Source organism: Equus quagga, chromosome 13 (genome assembly GCF_021613505.1).
Source record: "Equus quagga isolate Etosha38 chromosome 13, UCLA_HA_Equagga_1.0, whole genome shotgun sequence".
Classification (NCBI taxonomy): domain Eukaryota; kingdom Metazoa; phylum Chordata; class Mammalia; order Perissodactyla; family Equidae; genus Equus; species Equus quagga.
The window spans coordinates 85,955,180-85,979,047 of NC_060279.1; the positions used below are offsets into that span (position 1 = coordinate 85,955,180).

General features: G+C 37.8%; 2 protein-coding genes across 2 annotated transcripts in view; one reads left to right on the forward strand and one right to left on the reverse strand.

Moving 5' to 3' along the window:
• Positions 1-23,868, reverse strand: part of LOC124251512 (zinc finger protein 665-like) — a 120,302-nt gene that overhangs the window by 31,509 nt on the left and 64,925 nt on the right. Inside the window, exons 7-8 of the mRNA XM_046684381.1 lie at positions 20,005-20,924; positions 2,652-2,656 (exon numbers count right to left, since the gene is read on the reverse strand). Coding sequence (XP_046540337.1) covers positions 2,652-2,656; positions 20,005-20,924 — 925 coding nt within the window. The remainder of the gene's footprint in view (positions 1-2,651; positions 2,657-20,004; positions 20,925-23,868) is intronic.
• On the forward strand, positions 15,521-16,435 carry LOC124251538 (vomeronasal type-1 receptor 4-like). The gene has a single exon (XM_046684414.1). The coding sequence runs from the start codon at positions 15,521-15,523 to the stop codon at positions 16,433-16,435; it is 915 nt and encodes a 304-aa protein (XP_046540370.1).

Sequence of the window (23,868 nt, forward strand, 5' to 3'; positions counted from 1 at the left end):
AGCTCACACCTCCATGGGATCACAAAGAGCTTTGAGTTAAATCATTTTCAATTTGTTAAGAAGAAAACATCTCAGCTTCCAATAGAAGTGGTCCACAAAACTCTAAGCTTTTACCTTACATTTTTGAAACATTTAACTTAAAATAGCTAGGAAGCAAGCCTGGTCTGCTGTACACCAAAGAGGTTCAACCAGTGACAAACAGGGAGAATCAATGGTTGGTCAAGAGTGTGTTATTTAGTCGCTACGTACTTGCGAATTTTCTTGTTTTCTTGCTGTTACTGGTTTCTAGTTTCATTCTATTGTGGTTGAAAAAGATACTTGGTATGATTTTGATCTTCCTAAATTTGTTAAGACTTGTTTTGTGATCTAACACACAATCTATCCTGGAGAGCATTTTGTGTGCACTTGAGAAGAATATGTATTCTTCTGCTGTTTAGTGAAAAGTTCTTGATACATTCACTATGTTCACTTGGTCTGTAGTTTTGTTTCAAGTCCTTTGTTTCATTAGTGATTTTCTGTCTGGATGTTCTATCCATTATTGAAAGTGGGATACTGAATTCTCCTACTATATCATATTTCTGTCCATTTTTCCTTTCAGATCTGTCACTATTTGTTTATTATACTTTGGTGTTCTGATGTTGGCTGCATACACATTTACAGTTATTGTATCTTCCTGTTGAATTGAACCTTTGTATCATTGTGAAATGGCTTTCTTCGTCTCTAGGGAGAGTTCTTGACTTAAAGTCTATCTCATCTGACATAAATACAGCCACTTCTGCTTTCTTTTGGTTACCATTTGCTTGGAATGTCTTTCTCCATCCTTTCACTTTCAGCCTATGTGTGTCTTTGAATCTGAAGTGAGTTTTTTTGTAGACAGAGTACAGTTAGATCTTGGTTTTTCCATCCAGCCACTCTGCATCTTTTCATTGGTGAGTTAAGTCCTCTGACATTTAAAATAATTATCGATAGGGAAGGATTTATTGTGGCCTATTCCCTGGAGAGAGTGACCATCATGAAGCTGATGACCAACCCCAACTCTGTCTCTGATGCAGAGGCCATCACTGCATGCAAGACTTGTGGTTTCCTAGTGAAAGGAAAACAAGTTCCTGTTTGTTATGCTTGTATTACTGTTGGGAAGGCCCTTGACCCCTCCACTGGAACTTTGACTTGCCTCTCGAGGCTATCAGTCGTGCCTCACCGTTGTTGACATCTTCAGCATGACTGTCAGCTGACTCTGGCTACACCATTGTGACCCTTGGAACTAGTCCCTGTCACCTTTTATACTCTCTGGACCATATGTATTCTGACTTCTTAAGGCATGTCCTGATGGCTTATGATATTTATTCAGCTGGTTGAGTCTGAAACCCTTGGGTGCATTACTGAGGTCAATACTGGGGCTGGCCTTGTGGCGCAGAGGTTAAGTTCCCACGTTCCACTTCTCAGTGGCCTGGGGTTCACCAGTTCAGATCCAGGGTGCGGACATGGCACTGCTTGGCACGCCATGCTGTGGTAGGCGTCCCACGTATAAAGTAGAGGAAGATGGGCATGGATGTTAGCTCAGGGCCAGTCTTCCTCAGTGAAAAGAGGATTGGCAGTAGTTAGCTCAGAGCTGATCTTCCTCAAAAAAAAAAAAAAAATGAGGTCAGTACTGCTGGTTAGCCTGATCCTGCCACATGGAGTCCCATTGATGGTAATCTCAATCCAGTGATGAATGAAATTGATCTCAGGCTCTGTTGCCTGTGATTAATCAGAACATCCAGTGGAGTGGTGTATTTGTGGGAAAATTTTCCAAAAGCCAAAACAGTATAGAAATGAAGAGTGGATATCCATGGGATTTTCAAGTTTCTGCATCTTGTGGACAGAATCATTTATAGATTTTTCTGCCTGTTTTCCCAAGGATATCTGTGTAGAAAACAGCCTTGGAAGGTAGATATAGTATCTCCTTCTGGGATAAAGAACAGATTTGTTTGCCATGCAGGAAAATAAATACAATGTTTTTGGGCAAATGCTGGGAAGGTGTGAGGCTTGGGAGGCAAAGGGAATCAATGCAAGTATTAGGCTTATGTTACTTTCTGTGCCATTAATAACAAAGTCCCTTCCTCTGTCTCAGGAGTCTTGTATCTTCTAACTGCATCTGGGAAAACTGGGCTAACTTATTTGCTAGCAAATCAGGTAAAATCTTGAACTCTTCATACTTCCTGAAATTATCTGTATGTGTGATTATATACACATGTATAAACACTCACATATATACATACATATATACACACAAACACACTTCCACCCCCTCTTAATAGGTTGAATTTTGCTAAGAGAAGTCTCACATACTCTCTTAGCAAGGATGGGTTTAGGTGCGCAGGTAGGGTGTAAATTTTGGAAAGCAAATCGATCACTATAAACACGGTAAAAAATGTAAAATGTTGGGCAGGGAGGTGACCTTGGAGAAAGCAGAGAGTGATCAACAGGGTGGGACACTGCATAGTTGGAAAGGGAAGAGCTGAGAGTCCTTAATGACAGAGGAGCACAGAAGGGACTTTACAAGAAAAGCAATTACTATAAGAGGTTATTAAGTCATTTGCTATAGGGTATACTGACATCTCTCTCTCCATGTGTCATCTTACAGTGTCTTTAATAAAGGCCATATGGCTCACTGAACCTTCTTAAAAAAAAAACAAACAGATTCCTTTGTGAGGTAATTAAAAGGGGGACTGAATTCTCTGCTTGGGTTGGTAGATTTTGCAGGGAAGACTAAGTTTAGGATGGTAGAGATCCTGAGAGTGCAAATCTATTGGAATTAGTAAAAATGCCCGGGAAAACTTCAGACTTTTAAGGCCATAGATTTGATGGTGTCACACCTGAAATTTTTAAGGAGCGAAGCTATTCACAGGTGATATTTGGGTCACATGTGGATGAACATAAGTGGAAGGACTAGAGTGTCATTCCTTAGCGTAGGTGAGATGTGATGAGAGGATGGAGACGGAAGGTAGGGAGGCCCAGAGAAGAGCAGGGCAATCATGTTGGGCCAGGAAGGAGTTAGTAGGAGAGAGACTGTGGGTTCCTTTCTCCTTTTGGTCTCCATCCTCACCCTTAAGAATCCTTCAGGATTGTTCCATTGCTCTGTGATGCAGGCGTGGAATTCCAGTGAGGATAATGCATTCTCAGTGCCAAGATTTCCGAGGCCACAGTGTGCCTCAGATGAAGAACTATTATTTTTTTTCTGAGGATGCTTGGCACACTATGGCTGAACTTAACGTGGATTCCATACAACATTGATCCCGTTTTCTACTTCTTGTTTGTTCTGAGTTCCTCTTGTTTTTCTTCCCCCTACAAATGAATCTATCAATATTTGGGTGAATCAGAGACATACATCAGGTAAGGAATCCTAAACTCAATCCCCAGGATAGCCTGATCTTTGCCTGTTCCTCTTCCCACTTTATTCCTGGACACATTTCTAAGATCTGAGTCCAGGCTGTGGTCCCTAGGGATGGAACAGGTCCCCCTGTGATTGCTTTTTCAGGGATGGGTGAATCTAGCCCAAATCCCCATTGCTGTAGCAGAATTTTGAGGCATGACTGGGAGGACACCTGACACAGAGGAGGAGAAACGTACATTTTGGCCTCCATGTAGAAGCCCGCTGTCTGTGAACCACTCTTGTAGCAGAGGATCACACAGAACAGTGAACTAGGAATTTAAAGTCTTCCAGCCCGTACTGTGGTAGGAGCAGAAGAGAGAGTATGTTGATGCCATGAAAAGGGTGTATTCTGAAAACTCAGGAGTAACTTATCAAAATCATCTCATTTGAGTAGGAATCCCAAAGAAGGGGTAGGAAGAGGAGGAAGTGGCTGATTTTCAGGATGAATCTCAGGTTCCAGGTCAGTTGCAGTATCCTCCCTTTCTCCCAAAGAGACAAGTTTTGAGAACTTGTGATTGGTCTATTTAAATTGTCTATTTTTTATTCATTCTGTTTTGGGAGGTTGTATGATTCTAAGAATTTATCGATTTCTTCTGGGTTATCTAGTTTGTTGGCATATAGCTTTTCATGGTATTCTCTTATAATCCATTGTATTTCTGTGATGCCCATTGTAATTTCTCCTCTTTCATTTCTGATTTTATTTATTTGAGTCTTCTCTCTTTTTTTCTTAGTGAGTCTGGCTGAGGGTTTTGTCAATTTTACCTTCTCAGAGAAACAGCTCTTAGTTTCATTGATCTTTTCTGTTGTTTCTTAGTCTCTATTTCATTTATTTCCACTCTAATTTTTATTATCTCCTTCCTTCTACTGAATTTGAGCTTTGTTTGTTCTTCATTTTCTAGTTCTTTCAGGTATAGGGTAAGCCTGTTTATTTGAGATTCTTTTCTTTGTTGAGGTAGGCCTGTATTGCTATAAATTTCCCTCTTAGTACCACTTTTGCTGCATCCCATAAGTTTGATATGTTGTATTTTCATTTGTCTCTAAATATTTTTTGATATCTCCTTTGATTTCCTCATTGATCAAATAGTTGCACAGTAGCGTGTTGCTTAGTCTCCATGATTTGTGACATTCCCAGCTTTTTTCTTGTAGTTGATTTCTAGTTTTGTAGTATTGTGGTCAGAAAATATCCTTGATATGATTTCAATCTTTTTAAATTTATTAAGGCTTGGTTTGTTTCCCAAAATGTGGTCTATCTTTGAGAATGGTCCATGTGCACTTGAGAAGAATGTGTATTTACCTGTTTTTGGATGGAGTGGTCTATATATATCTATTAAGTCCGTTTGGTGTAGTGTTTCATTTAAGGCCACTGTTTCCTTGTTGACTTTCTGTCTGGATGATCTATCCATTGATGTAAGTGGGGTGTTAAGGTCCCCAACTATTATTATGCTGCTGTCATTGTCTCTCTTTAGGTCTGTTAATAGTTGCTTTATATGCTTATATACTTTGTTGCTCCTGTGTTGGATGCAACAGAGATTGGATTGGTGGTTACTATAGGGGAAGGAAGGAGGGGGGAGGGCAAAAGGGGTGATTAAGCTCACATGTGAGGAGCTGGACTATAATTAGTTTTTGGGGGGTGAACATGATGTAATCTACACAGAATTCAAAATATATCACGATGTATATCTGAAAGCTATATATTGTTATAATCCAATGTTACTGCAATTACAAACATAATAATAAAAAATAACAAAATGAAAAAAAAGGTAGACAATGTGGAAATTAATAAAGAAACCTTAATTAAATTAGACTTGGGAAGCCTGTAGAGGGAGCTCTGACACACTATCACACTTCATCAGTTACAGCAAAAAGGATGAGATGGATGCTTGTATCTTGGACAGGAAGTAAAACTACCTTACTTCTGAAGGAAGATTTTTCTCTCACCTAGTAATCACCCAGCCAATTTGAAATGCTGTAGTTCAGCCATTGAGAAGCCTTTGTAGCCCCAAACTCTTACTTCCCCAAATGGATATTTTTTTTAGAACAGATCCCCTTTTCTTTCTAAAAGTAACTTTCCTCCTTATTTTGCCGTATTTGCCTCTGGTTTGCCATAGCATGCACATCCCAAATTGCAATTATTTTGGCTATTCCACAACAAAATTTTTTTGATGATAAAATAACAGATGAATTTGATTTTTAAATTGACACAGGGGAGACTTGATTCTATGTTTCTGTTGACTGATTTTGCCAAGAAGACTAAATTGAAGATAGTTGAGACCCTGAGACTATAAATACATAGAAATTATAAAAATTCCAAAAAAGGGAATTAGGAGAACCTTAGACTTTCAAAGCCATGGAGTCAGTGGAGTCAGGCATGAAATTTTTGAGGAGTTCTGATAGGCACAGTTGATATTTGGGCTAGGTATGGATTAACATAAAGGGAAAAACTTGACTTGTTATAAAATGTAGGTGAGATATAGTGAAATGATGGAGGTGGGAAGTAGGGAGGCCCAGAGAAGAGAGGGAAGATCATATTGGGTCAAGATGAGAGTAGCATCAGTTAGACCAGAGGTTAGGGCAGACTGTGGCTTCATCTTCCCCTTTTGGTCCCCTACTTTACCCTTAAGGATTCTTTGGGTCTGTTCCACTGCTCTGTGATGCAAGCATGGGATTCTAGTTATGAACACATGCTCTTAGTGTCCAGCTGTCTGAGCTTACATTGTACTTCCACAGATGAAAGTTTTTAGTGAGTAGAGTTAATACCATATGGCTAAGCTTATGCTCAATCCCATGCAGAATTAATTCTATTTTCTACATCCTGTTTGTTCTGGGGTTGCTTCTCTTTTTTGACCTTTGAGAAACAAATCTCTATTTATCAATATTTGGATAAATTAGAGATATTAATCAGGTGAAGGAATCCTATGTCTCACCCACAGCATAGCATTCCTCTTACTTATTCCTCTTTCAACTTTACTAAATCAGTAATATTGGCATGGGGAGTTACCTTGAGATGGAGACTCTCAAGAGAGATGAGAACATCCTACTTCTAGAGAAGCTGGTTTGACAGAGCAAGGGTCCCAATGAAGATCAAAGCTTCTCTCCAAACCTAGAAGTGTATCTGCACAGGGTAAATGGCTTGAGGACAAATCCTAGTGTTTCTGTGCCTCTACAGGATCATTGACAGAGCACAGATCTGCTAGAAATCAGTGAATTGTGACATGTTCATCTGTCATTTGGTGTCATATTCTCAGGGCTAAGCCCGTGTGGAAGGTGTGGTTTGAAGAGAAATGCAGAGCCTGTGAAAGCCTTTGATCACCTGTGAATGATGAAGCTCTGGCCTCAGGGAGACATTTCCTATCTGGCTGAACATGATGCTTCTGTGGGTCTGAAATTCAGTGCCTTTCCTCACTTATGTCCACTGACGGAATAATTTGGGCATCCTGTGTAGATAGGCATCTTTATTTTTAGTTTCTTAAAGAAAGAAGCAGACAGATTTTTTGTTCACATTCTAATTGGGGCTCAGGAGGAGCGATATCACTGAAAATGTCAGGGTAGGGAACCCTGGGGGTGTGCCCATCCTTAGAAACACTAAATCTGGTAAAACCTGTCAGAATTAACCTTATCAGAAGATGTGAGGTGTTTTTTTTTTTTTTTACCAAATGTATTTATCTTTCATTGGAACTTTATCTTGGCATAGAATGTGAAGAATAAATTTTTTAATCTTTCTGATAGGAATATCACGTTCATAAATACAAGTATTAAAGATGTTAATCACATTCTAGTTTTATTTCTTATTAGCTCCTTATGCACCTTGGTATCTTTATGAATATTTATCTCCCCCTGATTTATAAGTCTATTCATGAAACAAGACATGTCATAGAACTACCCACCCTCACCTTTTTTTTTTTCCAGAATTTTTTCACTATCCTTATTTTTATTTTCATCTGTAAGATTTTACAGTCATATACCTAGTTACAGTAACTAACTGATGGTATCTGCACTGAGGCCAAATTCAGTCTATACTTTAGATTAAGGACAATTGGTTTTAGTATATACTGAGTTTTCCTATGCAAGAACATGATGTGATTTTCCCTTGTTCATGTCTACTTGAATATATTTCAGGAATTTCTTCCATCCTTTTTCTTAGATATACCTTACATCTTTTGTTAGATTTTTCCTTGATAGCTTATTTTATTTTATTTTATCCTTTTGTAACTGCATCATCGTATGCATTTGTGAAATTACGATTCTTTGTCTATACGTAATCTGCTTTCTGTATATCAATGAACTATTCTATTCGTTTAATGAATTATTTTTGTAGTGTTTTTCTTTCAATCCCTTTGTGTTTCCAGATGTGTAATACTTTTCCCCTAACAGATTTTACTTCTCTGTTTCAAATCTTCTGCCACTTTAAATTTCTTTGGTTGTGCCTTCAATGCAATTCTAAATAATATAAGTGTTCGTGTCTGTTTTAGTTTTATTCCTGTCCTCAGTGCGAATCTTCCTACTTCAGCCTCATGATCAAGATGAAGACTTGTTTTGTCAAGTTAGGAAAGATCCTTCCGTCCCTAATTTTGAGGGTTTTAATAAACCGATGGTGAGTTCTGCCAATAGCTGCTTTCATATCTATGAACGTGATCTCCTGATTTTTTGTTTTGTATCTATAAATGTGATGAATTCTACCAATGGATTGTCTAATAGTACATCCCTCTTGAATCCCACATATAAACTGCACTTCACAACTGTTTTAATCTGAATCATGTCCTCAAAAAGATATGTTCAAATTCTCGTTCCCACCCATTGTGAGTAGGATCTTCCGGGAAGTTGCAGTGGGACTAGCTCTTACAGCCGCTCTTCTCCGCTCTTGGGAGATGTTCAAAACCTCAACTTTTTATCAAGAGGGAATTTTCGAGTTTGGTGATATACTAGTTGTCCTGAAATGTTCTTAGTACTTTGTAAAAAGATTTGAAAAACGCTGTGGACTCCTTTGAAATGGAAATTTACATTTCAATCTAAAGAGTAAATTACTTCAAAATGTAATTTTCTGAATATAATAAACAGTTCAAATTTAAACTAAGAAATTTATATCACCCAAGAAGGATATATGGAGTGTTTATTGTGACATAGGGTCATCTTCAAAGCTTGAAAATACCTAAATGTCTAAGGATTGCTGGACAGGTAAACAAACAGTGGGAAATCCACACCATGGAATCCCAGTCAGCAGTGAGAAGAAACAAGCTATTGAGATGTTCAGATAATATGGATGACTATCTAAGGCCTTACGCTGAGTGACAGGTCCCTTCCCTCCAGTCTGGGAGGGGAAGGAACATCCTTGGTCTCTGCTGGTGCCTTCCCGTGCCTGAACCGGCCCAAAGGCCATTATTCTGGGGAGTCTGGAAATACCTGACCCTGTGTCCACAGTACAGCAGCTGACAGGAGGACAATGAGTTGCAGAGCTCACAGAAGACATCAGGCAGAGCTTCTGAGAGAAAAGAGAAAAACTGCTGTCAAATCAACCCTCCAGGTGGGCAATTTGCCCGTGACCTAAAACCAAAATACATGAGTCCTCTCTTCAGTAGGATTTTCCCTGTGACTTGGTAGACTCACACATTTCCTGTCCTGGTCAATCCTGGGGCTGCAGTTACTTCCCCAAACTCTGCAGCCAGGATCTGCTTCAGATGGTCTCTTATTCAAGGGTGGGTAATATTCTCTCTCTCTGTTGTAAAAAGATTTCTTGGAACTCTGTGATATCATTGAGAGGAAAATTAAAATTTGAATCTAAAGAATTATTGCAAAAATATAATTCTCAAAATATCTTAAACATTTACATTTTAAAATGAAAACCTTGATTCAAAAATAAAGGCTTTCATGACGTGTTTATTGCATTATGGAGTAATCTCTCTCCAAAGATGCATGTATATATACACATCCCTTCAAAGTGCAGAGGATGCGTATCCAACTCTCCTCCCGAATCCTTACACTCTCGCCTCCCTGACTTGAGGTAAAGGAGCCGCCATCTTCCCTCCGTTATACCACACTGCAAGTCACAGCGCCTCACACATTCTCGTCCAGAAACTCCGTAAACTTTCCTCTGAGTTTTTCCCCACACGTTTATGAATACTCATTGTGGTGAAAATTAGAATAGTCCTCCAGCTGGGTGGTGACCGCCTGTTAGGAATTTGGTCCATGAGTCAGAGCCCTCATTGACGCTGCTATTGAAAAATGCTCCTGTAGGCGCAGCACCTCTAAACTTGGATGAAATAAGGAACACACTTTCTAATAAAAATTAATCTAAATCATAACACAGCAAAGCTACAGATTGTTAACTTTTAGCTTTGCGAAGTCTAATCATAGTTGGTGGCATAGAGACCCTCTCTGTTCCAAAACTCCCTGCACCTAATTGGTGAATCCGAGGTCTTTTTGGTACCATTTGTCCCCAGCTGCCCCTTGGTTTCTGTGCCTCCTCCACATCCATAGCCCAGTTTCCTTATGACTCGTTCTCCTTTTATTCAGAGTCCTGATTCAACTTGATTTCATTTTTGATGTACACAATGTTGTACATATTTAATGTATACATCTTGATGAGTGTAGAGATACATATGCACTTACAAAATCGTCACCATTGCTACCAAATTAAGCCATTAACCTATCCATCACCTCCAAAAGTTTCCTTCTCCACTCTTATTTATTGTTATTATATTTTTGGTGATAAAGACACTTAATATAAGATCTACCCTCTTAGTAAAATTGTAAGTATGAAATACAGTGTTTTTAACTATAAGCACTATGTTGTACAGTGTTGGTACCACACAGATGTGTAGATACGTGGGACTTCCATATCTTGTGCAATTGAAACTTTGTACCTTTTGGCCGATACCTCTGTGGTTGGCCCTCCTTCCAGACTCTGGCAACCACCATTCCACTTTCTGCTTCTATGAATTTGATTATGATAGATTCGTCACATAAGTAGTACCATTTAGTATTTGTGTTATGTGTTTGGCTTATTTCACTTAACACAATGTCCTTGAGGTTCATTCATGTTGTGGCAAATGACAGAATTTCCTTATCTTTTTTGACTGAATAACATTCTATTGGAAATATATATACAGAGGAAGTATACATGTGTGAGAATACCTCTCACACATTTTCTGTCTCCATTCCCCTGTCAATTGCCATTTAAAATGCTTCCATATCTTGATTCTTGTTAGTAATGCTGCAATAAATCTGCGAGTACAGATAGCTCTTTGGGATTCTAATTTCAATTCCTTTGGTTCTATACTGAGAAGTGAGATTGATTGCTGGGTCATACTGTAGTTCCGTTTTAGGAGACTTGATAGTGTTTTCCATAGTGGCTGCAACAATTGACGTTTTCACCAACTGTGTACCCGCCTTCCCTTTCCTCCACATCCTCACCAGCATGTGCTATCATTTGTGTTTTTTATAATAGCCATGCTGATAGGTGTGAGGTGGTATTTTGTTATGGTTTTGACTGGCATTTCCTTGATGATGAGTGATGTTGAGCACATTCTCATAAACCAGCTGGAAATTTGAATGACATCCTTGGAGAAATATCTAATCGATTATGTTGCCAATGTTTTTAGTTATTTGTTTTTTGCAGCTGAGTTGTCATGAGATCCTTGTGTGCTTTGGATAGTACCCTCATATACAATATATGGTTTGCAAATATTTTTTCTATTCTACACTTTGCCTTTTCATTACGTTGACTGTTTCCTTGCTGTTCAGAAACTTCACCTTTTGCAGTTCCGTTTGTCTATTTTCATTTTCGTTGCTTGTATCATTTTGGTGTCATATCAATGAAATCATTTCCAATATCAAGATCACAAATCTTTCCCCCTATGTTTTCTTATAGGAGTTTTGGAGTTTCAGGTGTAAGTATTTAATCCATTTTGAGTGGATTTTTGTATATGGTGTGAGATAAGTGTCAAATTTTCTTCTTCTTCACATGGATATTCCACTTTCCCAACACCACATATTAAAAGGACTATCCTTTCCCAATTATGTATTTTTAGCAACCTCGTCAATCATCATTTAGCCATAAATGCATGGGCTTCTTTCTGGGCCCTCTCGTCTGTACCATTGGTCTTGAACTTTTTGTTAATGCCAATACCACACTGTTTTGATTATCCTAATTTTGAAATATATTTTGAAATGAGAAAGAAGAAACAGGGGTCCCTGGTGAGAGAATCACTGTGCTGCGTTTAGAGTCCTGGGTTTTGCCCCACTTACCATGAGTGTAAGAACAAAAGGAGACACTTCTTTTTCATAAATACAGGTCTACAGTTTCTTAGTTAAACACTAACAGATACAGACTGGGATTTATTAGAACTGGAGTATACTTTCAGTCCTGCCTGTGTTGAATGTGTCAGCCTAACCTGCTACCTGACTCCATTGTACTAAGTTCCACAACTGACGAAATCCTTCCTTCACTCCTCACAGGCTACTGGAAAGACTGCATGGACCCAGAAAGAATGTGTGGATTTCTCTTCTTCATACTGGATGGACTGGATTTGAGGCAGAAATATACGCTGCTCCTGACTCACCCAGGGCAGCTCCACATTTCCCAACCCCATTTAAATGAGCGAGAGAAATATCACCAGTTTTGCTAGTGGGATAAAATTGGAAACAGAAGGAGGTCACTGTCATGTGCATTTCAACTGTCTTAGGGGGTTTTCTTTTTCTTTGCATTTAGCTCCTGGGATATTTGGGTTGTTTATGCCCCCGGGGCATGACTCCCCCATTCTGTCTAAACAGCTTTACCCAAATTTCTTCATCTCCCACAGCTAGTTGAGCATCAGTATTTTTAAAACTATGTTCTCAAGTGGCCTTATCAAACATTTTCTCCATCCTCAGTGTCACTGCTCTAGGTTCCAGAAAGTACAAGAATCTCTGTGTCCCCAAAGCATCTGGTCCTCAATGTTACTGAAAAATGCCCACATATCACAGGGTAGGGATTCCGCTGCCATGATCCTCAGAAATGTACTCATATGACCCAAGCCGCCATTTCATGCTTATCCCTCTTTGCTTATCAGACGACAGCAATCGAAGTTACTCTGACAGTAGGGGAAGATAAGGGAATATATATTTGTGTTTGTGTGTGTGTGTGTGTAGAGGCAGTAGTTGCAGGGGATTTTGAACATATGGCTCTAATCTCTGACTTGAAAGTTGGGAGGGTTTGTGTAGTGTAGGAAAGGAAAAGCAACTGTTTGGTAAGTAGAACTTTGACAAGAGTGGGATTAGCAAGGATCCCCCCAGTCTACCAGAACCCAAAGTTATCTATGGTGATGACCTGTCTTGATGACAGGCCTTTATTTTAAATTTCTTCTAGGCAGTTAGGGGGGAAAGGTCAAACTTCTTGCTGAGTCTGAGCCTTTATTGTCTTCAGCTCAAAATAATCCGTGCGCCGGAGTGGCACATGTTGGGGTGGCCTGCCCTGAATCCCATCAATGGGAATCCCAGATGAAGTACAGATTTGTATTTTTAAAAAAGGATTAATTGTAACTCATATTTTATGTGACTTCTTTATTTACAAAAGGAATAAATTTTGTGGAAATTTCAGCAAAAATGAAGTGTAAAGGCTGGTGGTAACCATTTAATGCCCTGGGGTTGAGAAAGTAGCATTGACTTATGTGAAAGTTATATGAACTGTAGAATCTGTTAAACCTTCCGATCCTGGTGCTTTCCTTTGGGATACACACATAAATTTCTATGGATATTGTTGAACTTAGGCTTTCTATAACCACTGGGCAGAGGGTCAATATTAACTTATTTTACTAAAAAGTTGACCACTCAGACTTCCACATTAATTGGCATTGAGTTGTGCAAATAAATCCAGTAAGTTTTCCATCATGTTCTTCCTTTGACTCGTAGGGCTTTGAAAATCCTTCTAAGGTGCTTTGGTTCTACTTGCCTGCTCAGAATTTAAACGATGCTGACAATAAGTAGTCTGAAGTTTAGGAAAGAACACACTTTGCATAGAAAAACTTCTGAGGGGAGCAGAGAACTCAGCAAGACCCACGAGCTTCATTGCCAGTCCCTCGCGTGTCAACTCAGTATTTCCTGGGGCCTCCACGTGCAGCCCTGTCTGCCTCCATGGATCAAATGCCTTTCAAAACACTGCAATTGTCTCTCTGGAAATAAGTAGTAGGTTGTAATTGCTTTTTGTACTTAACAACTTGGAAAAAGTTTTTGACAAATATCCTCAGTTCCCCAAGCCTGTCCTCCCATGGTGGTTGCAGTGGAAAAGATAATTGCTGTTGTAATTGGGAGTGAGGTCAGAGAATCACAAACCCATATCTAGTGGTCTGGCTGCCTCCCTCTAATCCAGGCACTGGCTGCCATGATCAGTACACTATATCCAGTATCCTCGAAGATGTCTGGTGAGGTTTTCTATTTCAATCTGAGAAGAAGAGTGTGCAAAGAAGGTGGGATATGAGGAGCCTGGGTAAGTGATCGTGGCAGAATGAAGGGATTCTTCAGGCTTTGAATCTGGTCTAGTGCCAAAGCCAGACAGGAAGGAGGAATAATTCTCAGGCATTGACTGAGGTAGTAGGATCCTACACCAAACACTGCTGGCTCCTAATGTATTGTAGGGTAATCAACTATGACCTTGACTCTTGCTGTTTAATACAAGTGATAGTGAAACCTGACTTTTTAATGTATTAAGTACTGTTGTTCTGAAATCAGTCTGCTCTTCAGCCTAATTTACAGGAATCATAGATGACATTTTTAGGATTACTGCAGGTGTGCCCACAACACCTCTGTGCTTCTAAGAAAGAATAGGATGAATCTACAGGAATCGTGTAGTCCTGTTCGGGAGTGGTGTATCCAAATGGCAATTGTTGGGGTAGAAATGTTTTTTGTGACTCTGGGTGTATGAAGTACTTAATGGAGACAGTAATTTTTTCCTAGTGAAACCTCTGTGGTCTGCTCATTTTAATGAGACTGTTTTCCCTCTCAAAGAAACGGAATCAGTACTGAGGGAAAATATAAATGTATAATGAGGAGTTTCAGATAGCCACAGCCAGGCTCAAAGGTATCTTGTGATATTTTCTGTTTTAAAAATATTCTTCTATTACTTTAAAAAATGTATTATTCCAATTTAATAAAATGTAAAAGATTTTACACTTGACTGATTCCTTTTTGCGTGACTGTCTTGAAAATATAAGACAAATCTCACTACCTTGGTAATAGTTTTACTTTACTCACATATTTATAAATTCATGTGATCTGAAATTAGTAACTTTTTTCCATACAACACAAGTTTATAACATTAGTAATTCATATAAAATAATTTATGGCTCACTATCATATTCACCATTTATGTGATAGGTAGTACTGTCTTGTTCCTGGCACAAAAGCAAATGACTCTTTGTGTTGCCATTCTAATATTGAGCCAATCTTGTATTTATGAAATCTAGCTTGGTCATGAGACAGGTGTCCTTAGTATTACAATCAGAGCATCTACACTTAATTGCTACCTCAAAAGCTTTATGCACAATTGATATTGGCCAATGAAATAAATCTTTGCATATAAGTGAAACTTGTTACAACTGCAATGAAATAGTAAATTAACCACCAACTTCAAATATAATGACAAGTTATGAAAACAGCTAAATATCTATGCAGACTATTAGAAAGACTAAGTTCCTTTGTCAGTAGATTACAGCGATTAAACGTGCTTGCTTTGTTACCAGCCCAGCCGGGTTTAAGTCACATCCTGCCTGTAACTAGCATGTGAATTTAGTCAAAATGCTTAATGTCCCTGTATCTAAGTTCTGCTGCTCTTTAGAATGAAAATAATCGTAGTTCCTGGAAAATAGTAGGTTTGGGAAAAATGAAGAAGTGAGCCAGTACGTGTATAGCCTTCATAGACATGATTATGTCATCATACATGCTCTTTCAAAAGTTATACGTTCAATCCTTGGAGACCTCTTAGTAAAAGAACAACATTAAGTTAATATTTCTTCATGGGAACTAATGGTAAGTGGACAATATTGGATTTCAGTTGATATGATACAAGTAGCACATGCCTCATATTTCCACGCAGAACACTCTGGCTAAGAAGGCAAGTATCTTTCACGGACACCGGACAGGATGGCTACCAGAAATTTCGCAATACGTATGATCTTCTTATCAGAGAATATAGTTGGAATCCTGGGGAATGTCTCTCTTCTTTACCGTCATCTCTTCCTTCACTTCACGGGATGCAGGCTGAGGGGCAAAGACTTGATCGTTGAACATCTGCTGGTAGCCAACATCTTGGTCCTGCTCCCTACAGGAATCTCAGATACAATGATACCATTTGGGTGGAAAAATTTTCTCACTGATATTGAATGCAAACTTGTTTTCTATATTCACAGAGTGGCCAGGGGTGTGTCCATTGGCACCACCTGCCTTTTGAGTGTCTTCCAGGCCATCACCATTGGCATCCTGAGCACAAGGTGGGCAGAGCTTAGAGTGAAATCTCCCAAGTACATTGGGTCTTCTATTTTCCTCTGCTGGGTCCTACAATTGATGATAAATATAATTTTTACTATGCGTGTGACTGGTAATTGGAGCAACAAAACCATCACAAAGAAAAAAGATTTGGGATTATGTTGTTCAGTATTTCATGGCAGAATTACAGTCTTACTGAATACAGGATTGTCATTATTTCCTGATGTTCTTTGTTTGGGGCTCATGATCTGGAGCAGTGGCTCCATGGTTTTCATCCTGTACAGGCACAAGCAGCAGGTCCAACACATTCATAGGAACCAAATCTCCCCTAGATCCTCTGCTGAAGCCAGAGCCACCCAAAGCATCCTTGTGTTGGTGAGCACTTTTGTGTCTCTGTACACTCTCTCTTCCATCTGTTTCTTGTATGTGACTCTTTCTGATAATCCCAGCCAGAACCTGGTGATCTTTATTGCACCAGTTACTGCATGTTTCCCAACTGTAAGCCCCTACATTCTCATGAGCCATGATCGCAGAGTATCCACATCTTTCCTGTCCTGGATAAGGAGTAGATAATCACATAATCTTATGAGAAATATGCAAATTCTCTTTGACTATTGTTCAGTTATGCATTTATTCATCCCCTTCTGAGTCCTAAACAACTATTAGACAGTCATTTCCAAGACAGTGGCAAACAAGGCAGGCTGAGATTATGCTCTGAGAGAAGCAATAAATCATAATGCAATTGTAAATGAACTATTGTGTAATTATCATGGAAATATCTATGTAAATAAAACTTTATTAATGCTTATAGGGTAGCGTCAGAATCTAGTCATTATTAAGCAGGAGTTCCTGAAACAATATGAGGATTACAGAAATGTCTTTGAATGCATAAATATCAATCTGAAATAAAACATTTACCCCAAAATAAATTAAGCATGGAATGTAGGTAAACCTCTATGAAACAAAGCACCGTGTGAAATGTTCATTCAAGAAAAAAGGAATTTTCCCACAGATTAATGAACACTGGGGGATTAAGCTGATGGGTCAATGTGGATTCAGAGAGTAGAGCTTTTGGACGCCTAAATATGAGTTCCTCACAGTTCATCTTTGGAGAGATGGTAGTCTTTTGAAGTGTGATGTTATGAAGTGACATTGGCAGACTTAAAATATTTTCATTTAGAAATGTCCAATTAGAACCGGAATAAGTGAAAGAGAGCACAGAAGTATGTTTCTGCCGATTTTCAAAAGACATCAGGTGAGTATTGATGATGAAACAAATATATACTGTCTGGGAAAGACTTGCATGGATTTTGAAATCTGTAAAAAGCAGTTTTCTCTCTAATAGGTATGGATGCTACTTGGGCATTTTGACAAGAAAGAGACTTCAGGATGCAAATATCATGTCTCTAACGTGGGGAAATAAGTTGATGGTGGCGATTTCCATTAAACTTGGAAGAGTAGAGGTGTAACCATTTTGAGGGGAAAACTCATAAATCCCATGGCTGAGATGCATATGTAGCAGGAATTACAATGAGGAGAAACAGAAGAACTGGGGACAATTAGGAAATGAAACAAGTAGATATATCCCCTAAATTTAAAGAGGCAGTTGTGCAGCCAGGGAACAGGTGTCTTCCTCAGATGCATAATTCAGTCAACTTCCCTTATCCATTTTCTGTCTCTTACCTGACACTACAACCACACTTCTATTGGAATATTTTTCTAACTATAGATTGACACCCATCACTGTCCTGTGTGTTTGGTCACTTCACCTAAATGTTAAAATGACTCCACGTCTTATGAAGTCTCCAAGCTTTCACCTGATGAAAACATCACAGAAAGTAACTTTGTCGATGTCCCTTATAAAAAGTGAAAAAATATTAACAAATGTTGAGTTGTGTTTTATTCCACTCAAGAAGAAATAGTATATATATTAATTTTTAAAAGATCAACTTAATATGCTAACTGTGGAATTACTCTTATCTTCAAATCAATTTCTAATCACCAATAAATTTAAGGAAAACCATTATTAAAATCCCTGAGCAGGTCATTTAAACAATAGTTCATAAACTTTGGAACAAATAAATCATGTAGTAAGTCATACATGATTAACAGGTAAGTAAAAAAAAGACAGGATTTGAAGGAGGAGATTCTCAAGCCAATAGAAATGAGGCTGGGGAGAAATTAACTCAATGTAGAGTAGACAAAATAGATTTCCATTGCCAATCTGAAAGTTTTCTAGTTTGTTAGTAAGTCACCAACAATTTTGAAATTACTTGTTTTGAGCCAGTATTTCCCTTTCTTTTGAAGTTATGTGTACACACACACACAGACACACACTTCTCTCTCCTTTGCTCTCTTACTCCTAAAATATATATTCAGCTTAATATATTTACCTATTGCATTCAATATCTATCAGAATCATGAAAATCAACTTCTGTTCCATACGTGAAGGACATGTGTGAAGAAATTTACAGGGTCAAATTTTATAGTGATTCAGAATCCAAAAGTATGGCCCCAATTATACCTGTGAGACTTTATTAAATAAGCATTTGTTAAATAGAGGACCTAAAGGATAGATGGTGAATTGTAGTTCAACGTCAAAAAAATTGAAGCAGAAAAGGTTATTACTCACAGGTCCTGGAAGAAGTACATGATAGGCCTTAAGAGCTCACAAGTGAGGCCAAGGCAGGATGTACACAGAGACAGTAGCAGCGTTTAGGGCTCATGTCTTTATTATGATCTTTGGGTGGAGAAGTGGGTGGTGTCAGTTCAAGGACCTCCAGGCTGCTTGGCTACACAACACGAATGGCAAGGCAGCAATATCATGAAGTAGTTTAGCTAAACTCTCCACTGAATCTTTACTGTAACCTTTAAAATGTCCCAGTAGCTACAAAAAGGAGGAAAAGGAACAAGACATACATTGCGGGAAACATAATTTCAAATTATTTGACTTTAGGGCAACTAGGTAAAAATGATTAGTAGTGATGTTTCACTGCAGTATCATAGACGTTATTGTTATCATCTCTTGCCTATGCCCTTAAATAAAGTGGGAGAGGTTAATCGTGGTGTGATAAGATCTCATTCATTTCACATGAGTTTTAACACATTAAAAACCATTTTTGTTTATTAAAATATAGTAAGTTCACACATAGTCTTAATAAAGCATTTCAAAATCCACTGTATGATCCCTGGTTAAAATACAGATTACAAGCATTGAAAAAGAGTTCTTGTTCTTCTAATACAAGGATCTGAGAATCAGCTTCTTTTTATGATTTCCAATACTGTGTCTAATTATGCAGGAAACATAGATGTACATTAACTTTATGTCCTTTTAGGGAAAGGTTAGTGTAGTTCTCTCAGATATCTGTAAAGATTTCTTTATTTCAACCATGTCGACTAATATTTATCACTTCGATCTATTGCTATGATAAAGAGATTGGGATTTCAATAAACTCACAGTGTTCGTATCTTTAAAAAGCAATTGGTAAAACTCTTTAAAATTCAGAATGTTCCTGTGTCTTATCTTCATACAAAGAATGATGTCCTGAACACCTACCTAATGGTGACATATCAATGTGATAAGTCAAGCAAAAGCAGAAACTGCAATAACTCCATTTATGTTTTCTTCATACATTGTACCTTACAACGTCCTTAATTTTCTATGGAAAGGAAATATGATGAATCCCACTTAGTTTACAAGGGTCTCTCATATCAGTGAGGCAGCAGACAGCAATCACTTCATTTCACAAATAAACTAGGAATAAAGACATAGTGTGAAATGATATGAAATTTGAACTGCAATAACTTTGACTTTTAAAAAATTCCCAAGTATTGTCAATACGAAAAGATACATACATCATTGGCATACATGTCAAAACATATAGCCCCTTGATTATTTGAAACATACTAATTAATTAACTAAATGTTGTAACTTTGGATAATTCTGAATAAATATTGTGATATAGAGTACTATCTGAAACTACTATTGACTGCTTTTTACTATGAATTCTGATAATGTTTTAGGTCTTCAAATAAACACTGTCACAAATTTTTACATAATTCAAGATTTTACTTCCCAGTATGAACTTTCTGATGGTTTCTAAACTGTATATTTTTTACAAAGGTCTTTCCACATGTAATACATTTGTAGGGTTTCTCTCCAGTATGAAGTCTCTGATGTTGTGTGAGGTTTGAACACTGGTTAAAAGCCTTGCCACATTCTATACATTTGTATGGTTTCTCTCCAGTATGAATTCTCTGATGTCGAATAAGGCATGAGTACTGCTTGAAGGCTTTGCCGCATTCTTTACATTTGTAAGGTTTCCCTCCAGTATGAACTCTCCAATGTTGAGTAAGATTTGAGCAGTTGTTAAAGGCTTTGCCACATTCTTTACATTTGTAAGGTTTCTCTCCAGTATGAATTCTCTGATGTATAGTAAGATATGAGTACTGGTTGAAGGCTTTGCTGCATTCTTTACATTTGTATGGTTTCTCTCCAGTGTGAATTCTCTGATGTATAGTAAGGGATGTGTACCAGGTGAAGGCTTTGCCACATTCTTTACATTTGTAAGGTTTCTCTCCAGTATGAATTCTCTGATGTTTAGTAAGGTTTGAGTACTGGTTGAAGGCTTTGCCACATACTTTACATTTGTAAGGCTTCTCTCCAGTGTGAATTCTCTGATGTATAGTAAGGGATGAGTACCAGGTGAAGGCTTGGCCACATTCTTTACATTTGTAAGGTTTCTCTCCAGTATGAATTCTCTGATGTATAGTGAAGTTTGAGTAGTGGTTGAAGGCTTTGCCACATTCTTTACATTTGTAAGGTTTCTCTCCAGTATGAATTCTCTGATGTACAGTGAAGTTTGAGTACCGGTTGAAGGCTTTCCCACATTCTTTACATTTGTATGGTCTCTCTTCAGTATGGATTTTCTTACGTCTTTTTAGAGTTGATGATTGATGAAAGACTTTCCCACAGTGATTACATGTGTTTGGTTCTGCTTCAGCATGATAACTCTGGTTTTGAGTAAGTCTTGAAGACTGATTAATAGCTTTGCCACATTTACTATATTTGCAAGTCGTTGCTCTCATATGGATTCTCTGATGTGAAATAACTTTTGACAACAAGCCATGGGTGTCATGAGAAGACACAGCTGAAATATATCAAATAAAAATTATGAAATTTCTCCACTCAGCAAATATACTTTATAATTTTATGCAAACATGACAAACCATAATGGGATTAAGCCCAAATGGGAGAATCACCACCTAATATCAGCAGTGAAAACAGAGATACTGTGTATGATACCATAGAAATGAAAGTAATTAGGAGCCTACAATGAATACTTATACACAGAAAAAATTTGACACTTAGAAAAACATGGATTTCTAGAAAGATACAATGTATTTAGACCTTAAATGAAGGAATAAAAAAATCACAACAAACATAAAACTAACAACTTGACTAAAACAGTAAAATAAAAGTACCTCTGACAAAAAGGTGCTCTGGAACACATCAATTCACTAAACAATTCTAGCAACATTTAAAGAGAAATGAACACCAATTCTGTACAAACATGTTCAAAGAGTGAAGAGGAGAGAAATTAACAAAACACTTTTTATGAGGCTAGCATTTCCTGATATCAGAGCCAAACACAGACACTACAAATAACAATGCAAGCCAATATCTGTGATGAACATTGATGCACAAATCCTCAAAAAACACCAGCAAACTGAAATAGAAACACATTAATATTACCACACACCATATGCAAGTACCACGTCTTCCTGGATCTCAAGGGAGTTTCAACATACAGAAATCAAAACAAGGAAGATCGCATTAACAGAATGAAGGTCAACACTACTGTTAATATCAAAAGATGTAGAAAAAGAAAATGACAGTATTCAACACAGTTTTATGATAAAAACACTCAAATGACGAATCAAAGGAGAATACCTGAATATAATGAATTTCACATATGAAAAGCTGAGAGTTAACATCATACTGATTAGTGGAAGACTGAAAGCTCTTCTCGTATAATGAGGAAGAAGGCAAGGATGCCCAATCTCATCACTATGATTTGACATAGAACTAAATATCCTGGCCAGAACAAGTAGGTAAAAAAATGATATCAGAGGCATGCAAATCAGAAAGCAAGATGTAAAATCATGTGTGTTGACAGATGAAAGGTTCTTATATGTAGAAAACTCTAAAGAATCCCCATTAAATAAAATAGAGAATTCATCAAAGAATTTAACAAGATGTAGAATACAAAATTAATACACAAAGATGTGTTGAATTTCTGTACAGTAAAAGGGAATAATGGAAAACAAGAAATTATGAGTGCAATTACATTTCTAATAGCATCAATGAGAACAAAATATTTACGTGTTAACTTAATGAAGGAGGAGAAAGACTTGTATGATTAAAACAAGAAAATATAGCTGGAGGTAATTAGAGAATAAAATAAATAAATGGAAACATATGCCATGTTCCTGGTCTGTAATCCTTAATATTGTTAAGCTGTCAATTCTGCCCAAGACGATCTACAGATTGAAAGCAATCCATAGCAAAATCTGAAAGACATTTTTGGCAGAAATAGAAAAGTCCATCGTAAAATTTCTATGGGTTGTCACACTGGATATCCAAAACATTCTTGAAAAGGAAATATAAAAGTGGAAGCATCATACTTCCTGATTTTAAAACACAGTACAAAGCTATAGTTTTCAAAGAAATGTAGTATGGACATAAAGACAGACGTAGAATAATGGAACAGAAGAGAGAGTCCAGAGGTAAGCTCTCATGTACACAATCAAATGAACTTCAATGATGGTGCATATACCACAGTGGGGAAAGGACAATCTCTTAAACAAATAATCTTGGGAAAATTAGATGTCCAAATTTGAAAGAATGAAGTCAGACTCTTACCTAACACTACCTCCAAACACTAATTCAAAACCAGATTGAAGATTTAAACATCACACCTATAACTATAAATCTCCTAGATGGAAACATAAGGAAAAGGTTCCATGACATTTGATTTGGCAATGATTTCTTGGTTGTGACACCAAAAGCACAGGCACAAAAAAGCAAACATAGTCAAATGGGATTCCATCAAATGTGTAAACTTGTGCATATTAAAGGAGACATTCAATGGCAGGAAAAGGAAACATATGGAATGGGAGAAAATTTTTGCAAAGCATATATCTGATAAGTAGAGGATATCCAGAATATATAAACAACTCCTACAAAACAACAACATCAAAAATAATTAACATGAATATTAAATGGGCAAAGGGTTGAATAGGCATCTCAGAAGATATACAATTGTACAGAAGACATGTGAAAGATGCTAAAATCAGTAATCAGGGGCTAGCACCATGACAAAGTGTTTAAGTTTGCACACTCCACTTCAGCGGCCCAGGGTTTCACCGGTTCAGGTCCTGGGCATGGACCTAGCACCACTCATCAAGCCATGCTGAGGCAGCATCCCACATAGCAGAGTCAGAAGGAACTACAACTAGGATATAGAACTATTAACCGGGGAGCTTTGGGAAGAAGAAAAACAGAGCGAAGATTGGCAACAGATGTTAGCTCAGGTGCCAATCTTTAAAAAAAAAATCAGTCATCATTAGAGATATACAAATCAAAACCAGAATTATGTATGACCTCGCATCATTAGGATGACAACTAATAAACCAAAAAGAAAGGAAATGCTGGCAAGGATGTGGAGAAATAGGAACAGTGAAGTTGGTACCAAGATGGGAGTGTAGGTGAACTCCGAACTAACCTCCTCTCATGAACTCAACCAAGTTACAACTATTCTTGGAAAACTTCAGCCTAACAGAGAACTGAACACTGGATAAAAAGAATAACCATAACAAGGGACAGTCCTGACTGAGGCAGAAGAGGCAGAAATTCCTTTTTGGAGAGAAAAATGGCACCTGATGAGATGTGGAGCTTCAAGGCCAGCCAGGAGCAATTCTATCATACGAAGCCTTCACTGTAG